This window comes from Varroa destructor, unplaced genomic scaffold (genome assembly GCF_002443255.2).
Source record: "Varroa destructor unplaced genomic scaffold, Vdes_3.0 BEIS01000001.1, whole genome shotgun sequence".
In the NCBI taxonomy this organism is placed as follows: domain Eukaryota; kingdom Metazoa; phylum Arthropoda; class Arachnida; order Mesostigmata; family Varroidae; genus Varroa; species Varroa destructor.
In genome coordinates this window covers 588,072-595,437 of record NW_019211454.1, presented here as the reverse complement: position 1 = coordinate 595,437, position 7,366 = coordinate 588,072, and the positions used below count along the sequence as shown (strand labels likewise).

General features: G+C 37.3%; 1 protein-coding gene across 16 annotated transcripts in view; it reads right to left on the bottom strand.

Moving 5' to 3' along the window:
• Positions 1-324: 324 nt before the first annotated feature.
• The window catches only part of LOC111242977 (RYamide receptor-like), a 138,966-nt gene continuing 131,924 nt past the window's right edge, over positions 325-7,366 (bottom strand). For all 16 annotated transcript variants that reach the window (XM_086978357.1, XM_086978353.1, XM_086978369.1 and 13 more), the window contains one exon: positions 325-5,893. In XM_086978357.1, coding sequence (XP_086834483.1) covers positions 5,435-5,893 — 459 coding nt within the window. In that variant the 3' untranslated portion in view covers positions 325-5,434. The remainder of the gene's footprint in view (positions 5,894-7,366) is intronic.

Genomic DNA, 7,366 nt, shown 5'->3' with positions numbered 1-7,366 from the left:
AGTTTGCTTAATCTTTGAATACTCTTTTGCTGTATTTTGTACTATTAATATATTTTGTCATTAAAAATTAATCTGACAAAAAGCTAATTTATGCGTGGTAATGTTTGTTTTTTTCTGTAAAACTTTGCCAAAGGTTGGTCTTAAGTCGTGTCCATTTAGTGATATTATTTTCTTTCCCAAAAACATGTTTCGCTTTTTCGTTCTACACAGATACATATTACGGTAGAAAACCGCTCGTTATGCTGAGTTGATATTAATTCACAAACTAACACAAACTTTTTATCCGTTCGCTATTATGTTGTGTTTTATTAAAGACTCACAATGTATGTGCAAATTTCATTTTACATTTCGAAAATTTAATATGCAGCGTTTTAATTAAGACGCAAAAATAATCATTACCTGCCGTGATCCATTGGCTTTGTCTGCCAACTTTGAGAATTACATAGACGTACTTAATACAAGACGAGCGAGAAAAACCGTACTTCAGTGCGATTACCTATGAGGTTCCTTTTGTGCAATCGAATTAATTGTCATTAGTCTGACTTTATTCATACCCAGTCATCAGCCGGCATCTTCATCTAAAGTTTTCACTGTTAACAGCGCATAGTAATCGTATTATGTATAGATCATTTAAAGCGAGCGTTTCTTTAACATGGCGTTGTTGCTGGAATAGATAAATTATACATTGCAGGTCTAATAAAGATAGCAGGTTAACAGATCCAACAGTAATTTCCTAAACGTACTAATATGGTAGTGCAAGATTTAACAGATACGGCTTGCATATATATATCGGGGATTACTCTTCTTCAGGTATGTCAAACAGTCGTTTACAAGAACCGTAGAAAAGTTTCCTTCTTTTCTTTAATTTGTTAGGGTTTATTACATATCACTTATGTTGCTACTACATAATACTCAAACCATCATACCAAATTTCGTAACATTTGTCAAAGTAAACCTTCTTGCATATATGCATGTGAGCTTGGAAAATCAGAGAGTGCGAGTGCCTTATGAATATGGATTCTATGTTGGAACTATAGGCGGTGGAGACACTTAACAGCATAGACCTTGTATCTGGTGAGAGATCTGGTAGCGCAGATAGCGTGAGCCGGGGGCGTGAAAAAATTTTGACAACGAAATGTTGAATTTGAAAATCGTGAATGCAGGTGATTATAGTGCTGTTTATATTATATTATATTATTATTATAGTAAACCGACTCATAAGATCGTATACGAGTGTAAGCATCATAAGCAAACATAAGGTATGCGTAAAAATACTATACTTATTTATCTCTGTCTAATTAAAAAAAAGTAAAAAGAAATGACAAACGAGCGCTATACAATTTAAGCAGGCGTCTATTTGCTCTCCTGTTATAACAGTGACCCGTTCTTGTATCAAATTGTGACCACGGTGAAAAATTATTTATCTTTTACAATAATTCCAGGCTGTTATACCAGTATGTCGAACCGGCGGGTCATTACGTTAAAATATTTTTACAGCTGCAACGGTGCAACTAGTGGTGCCTATTTGATCATGTAGCACAGGTGTTATCAACTATATAGTTTCATGAGTTTTGGTTCGTCGATTTTCGCTGAAGTGCATCTTTAATAATTGGAGAAGATGATGACGGACAACCCCATATTAAGCAACAAAGATTACTGAACAAAGGTACAACTCTATTCGTAAAACAGCCTTCGGCCTTAGATTATAATCAAAGGAGTAAAAATACAGGACTTAACAGTTAGCACCTCCTGATACTCACCATATTCACCAGATTTTTTCGAAATCCACGCATCTTCTTATTAGAAATTATTCAAATTCTTTGGCTATTCGACACTTTATAAGCTCCCATACTCCAGATTTGAACAACAGTAGAATAAATAAGTTCCTATCTAAATAGTAGAAGGCCATCTATAAGAATAGTACATATTTTGACTGAAAATCAAACAAGCTTGTGAAAAAAATTTGAAAAGTATAAGTTCACTAACTCAAATTTCTCATTAAACGACGTAATATAATGCAGCTTAAACGTTTAGCTTTCCTTTCTTTGGTAGAATGTTTGCCCTATAGGAACGGAAGAGTTAATAACTAACTCTTCCGTTTATAGAAGCTGACAATACATTAATTCGATGGGGTGCAGTAGCTGTTAATCTTACATGTAATTAGAGAAACGCTCAAGATTTCATGCTGTTGATGGAAAAATTTTATAGTAAAACATTGAGCCTCTGCTTAGTCAAAATAGCAATTTCGTGATACACGAAGCCCCCGCTATAGGTTTATGTACATATGTACAACAAATGATTTATTTTTATGTATTCTTATTATTTTTATTTATTACTTTATATACTTCCTTACGTCGTCAACACGAATTCCGTATCAAAATTTAGCTACTATTAGTCTTCTTCTTCTGCTTTTTTTGTATCCTGTTCCAATCAGTATCATCTTTTTTTACGGCGTGTCTTCATTGGGGCGTATTATTAGTTGTCACGCATATTTGTTCGTTTTTTGTTTATCACGCGGCAGACGGATGGCGGATGATGTTATTGAGAAAACTTCGCTATTATCTCTATGATCTAACTGGTATCTAATGTCACCCGAGCTTTTTTCTTAACCTGCAGAAACAAAAAGTGTTGTTTCCACTTTATCAGTCTATTTATTTTTCTGAGCAACAACGGTTCCGTGTTTGAGTGGCTGGCCCGTGATGAACGAAAAAAACATGCTCACAGTTAGGAATTCACAAGTAGAAATAAGTTCCGCACATTACGTTCAAATAAATGATCAATGAATACTACTAAATTGGAACCATATGCTTGTTACGTATTTATTATTTTAAATTTATATAAAATAATAAATACGTAATAGGAAACACAAATTTGCATCACATTTGAGTAACTGCATTCTCATCCCTAATTCGCATGTTAAGCAATACGCAATGCTGTGTCCAATCCATCAAACATTAAAACTCAAAGGTTACCGCCGCACAATCTTGAAGGTCAGAAACCGTGAACTTGACCTCTTATTTTAAAGATAGGCGTATAATACGCTAGGAAACTCAAACCTGCAATTATCTTCCTTTTGGCTTCGGTGAGTAATAATTACGGGAGTATCAGTGAGCTTGTCCTAAATGAAATTTAATCTGGCCTACCGGGTGCGTGTGGGCGCAATGTATAAAAGGCGCCTTTCATCCACAATTAAAATATGTGTAAGTTAATGTAAATTTCACGCCCCTTTTTTAGCTTCCTTTGTAGTCATAACCTCTGGCGTTTAATGATCCAGTTGGTTCAGGATTTAAACGAATGGCAGCCGCAATTGCATTCTTTATGATCGTCACGGTAGTACATTTAACGAGATGTACATTAGTCATTCAGGCAGGGCTGTGCTTGTTCATTACATGAAGCCAAGCACAGTTCGTGCGGTTATTCCTGCGGAACTTAGCGGTTCAGGGATAGCACGTGCATGCCACATACAGGAAGCCATTAATTCGGACCCACCATGAGCATATACAAACTGCCTGGTAGTAAATACGTCGCAAGGCCAGTCGAGCTTAAAAGAGCAGACTACGACAGCTAGTAGCTTATTCAAAATGCTAGAGTGTACTTTCTAACGTCTTATAGCATCAAAAAGTAATTTAAAAGAACAACCGCTTTATCTCAATCAACAATACGGGATGCGGATTGGTAGCCGATCTTTGATGAATGATCACATCGGTCGCAAGTCTGCTGGTATTTGGTAGATGGTCACATAGTTATTAATGTTTTCTAAGATGTTATCTTGGGACCATCTCGCGAAAGGAAGGCGGAAGATGATTCGAAAATTTGCAGAATCAGAACAGCAATAATGTGAAAATGGTGACAGTCTTGAACGATAAGAACTAAACGAGGTTCTTCACTCTGGATTGGCATGATAATACAAATGGCGATCTCACCAACCACAATACGGACAGTAGCAGACCTAAGTCGCAAAGATAGGGAAATGCGACGTATTATGCGCATCAAATGAAGTACGAGCAAGAAAGAAGAACCTGAACGCGCAAAAAGGAAGAATTTTGAAAAAGAGCATGGAAAATCTGAAATAATGTTTCATAGCTTCTTACAGCAAGCACCAAAGATACAGCAGTTTAATGGGTATTATCGTGCCCTACACACCCAGAGTACGGTCTCATTCGGCTGCGAACAGGTCAATGAAGCCCACACAAATTGTACTATAAAGAGAAATAGATTCGGCTGTTCCGGTCGTGCATCAATCCATTAGCCAACACTTTTATAGAAAAAGATTAGTTATACCGTCCGTACGGGCCAACGAATATAAGCTACACATAATTATTTTCACTATGGGTGATTCTAAGAGGGAGAATACCAGTCGTCGTATACTGGTTAAGTATGTGTATATAAATTGGGTTGTCAAAAAAGTTGAAGTATTGATCACTATTCTTGCTAGATGACTTCAGGTAATACGAGTTACGTCATATTGGCGTTGGTGTCATTTGAGAGCCCTCATTCAGACTTGAGATAAAGCCTCTCGGAGATGAGAAACATTCCTGCAAAAATTCGCTGTATTTCACAGGTTTATTACGATAAAGGTACAAGTTCTGGCTACGGCTGTTCTTAGTGAAAATACTTTATTCGAAGAAGCTGCTAGAAGAAGATGGTTCTCTCGTTTTCCTTCAAGGAATTTCGATCTGAAAGATGGTTTTCGTGGTGGTTTACAGACTACAGAAAAAGTTGATGATATTAATGCGAAAGTTGAGCAAGAAGAACGAAAAATCGTGAACAGCGATGAGAGAGATAGCCGAAAAACAAAACATTTACCACCAGACTATTTTAAAGCATTTTAAAAAAGCTAGCTATAAAGAGAGCTCGATGTTTGAATGCTACATGAATTTACGCGATCGCATTTCAACTCAGCTCTATAGAAATGCGACAAAATCGACTCATCTCTAAAGCAGTCGATCATTTAAATTTGAATCATTTAAAATAATAATAATAATATTCAAATAAAGAAACAAAATATTTATATAGCAAAGCCTAGCGCGACGCCAAAAAGGGTGATGCCACTCGTTCGGTGTAATTAAAAAGAGATCGTGCATTATGAGCTTCTGCCGCCTGGCATAAGTAGATCGATTTGGATCTCTGCATAATTTCCCTAATGTCAATCCATATTGCTGTTCCATGATGCTAATTTGGTTCAGATGGAGGGATGCAAAAATCGCCTAACCATAATTCTTCATCCAGATTATGGTGTTGCCAGAAACATGGCACGAAATCATCGGCCGAAAGAAGGCATTTTCATTTCAATAATATAATTTTAGAATAAAAAGTATATGCTTTAATTTTGGCTTGAGAACGGTTGAATAGTGTTTTTTTTTCTACCAGCCCAACATATATGTAGAATTAGTAGCCCGCTCGTCCACCCGCCCATGTTATATTAATCTATAATTCAGTGTTTCTCGAGCATCGCTGGCGGAGCTCCGTTGAGCTCTTTTCCGAGCACTTCACTGGCACTATTTAACTGCCGCTGGGCTATATCTGGAACGCTGTTACAACGATGTAGCACAGACTCGAGATTGTTGTCATTAATGGTATGAAGCTGTTGTACCTGTGACTGATTACAGCTTACATAAGAGGTGTAGGTGTTCTTCCGTTGGCTACCCCGCATAGCTCGGCTACAGAACAGCCTGGTGAAGCCCTGACGAAAGTTTGCATTCAGCCAGCAATAAATGACTGGATTATAACAAGTGTGGCTCATAGCAAGCCAATGGCAGAAAAAATACGCATACCCCACATACGGGGTGTTACTGACGGTGACAGGGTCGATCATCATCAGGAGAATATACACGTTTAGCGGCATCCAACACAAAGAGAATACGGATACTACGCAGATCATCATTTTAACCATCTGTAAGTCAAACCGACACAAACAGTAATCCACAATTGGTTATTATGAGGCTAAACTGTTACTGTTACATACTGTTTACTGCACAACGGTATAAGTGAATTCTATACATGTGTACATCTACAATAAGATTTATGTAAGGATACAAATATCGAAATCGTCTAGTGCTAAGCAAACATTGGTAAACACAAAGCGCATAAGGCACTTGAAAGTTTGTCATAGTTTTATCTTGAATTGTCTTCATTCAAACCCGCAGTTATGCGCCCCAAGGTTTTTGAATCACGGAAGCTTCCATAAACGAATTGCAAACGCTTCAACTATAGGTAATTAGACTCCCTCCCTCCGTAGGCCACTGCAATCCCTGTTCTATTGTTAGCCCCCAAAAATTTCATCTACGGAAGCATGGAGGACGCGTGTCATAGTGCTCGCACTGACTCAATGCTCTACATATAATCTCGACCAGTTTTACCGTATCTCAATCCGCTCGGCCAGTCGATTCTGGCTAATCTGTTGAGACACAGTGGTGGAGCGGTAGTAAAACTGATCGACTATCATTATATGTCATTTACAGTTTATGAAAGGTCAGGCTTTCCTGACTGAGGAACCACACTTAAGTAAATTTGAATACGTATACGCACATAGAGCCGGCCCGTGATAAACAACTACTTCTCAACGCTTGACTCTTTGCTGGCTAGGTTAGGTTTAGGTAATCAATAGTAATAATTTAGAACATTATAGCCTAATGGCAGACTCAGACGACTTAACACATATATTCTTTGCGAGTTGAACACGTTAAATCAAGCGTCATTGCAGTACTGATAAATACAGGACGCGCGGAAACCAAAAACGAGTCCCTCAATTGGGCTCAGCAAATTTTATACAGAGGATACATGATAAGTGAATTTAGTTAAGAAAATAATTGTGAATCAGCCGTTAAAAACAATTCAGATTAAGTTTGAAATTAAAGTATGTGTTAACAGTAGACAGGGATGCAAAGACGGCATTGTTTCTCATCCTGTGCAGCAGAGACAGCCAATTACGACCATTATGTACGTATACGCTCCAATATGTCGTCTAGGAAACAACTCTAGGCTTAAACACGACAGTTTGATTAGGCATAACACGATAGATACGGATATATTGATTCTAAAATCAATATACCATTTTACTTTTCCTAGAAGACTACTTTTTGGGGCTACGTACAAGGTGAAATCGCACACAACACAATACGCAATGAAATGCTATGGAAAGGTTAAATATCATGTCGTACACGATTAGACCGAATTGACCCTCGAAATTGTAAAGCTTTTTAACTAAAATGTAGCATCAAAAAACTTTGTTCATGTCACTTGTTTGTTTAACAGATGGGTCTACGTAATCTGCTGCAAATGAGAATGGCAGACTGTTTAAAATAGTCTATCGCGTATTTTTTATTTATTATTTCAATTACATACTTGATATATCCTTCAACAGATC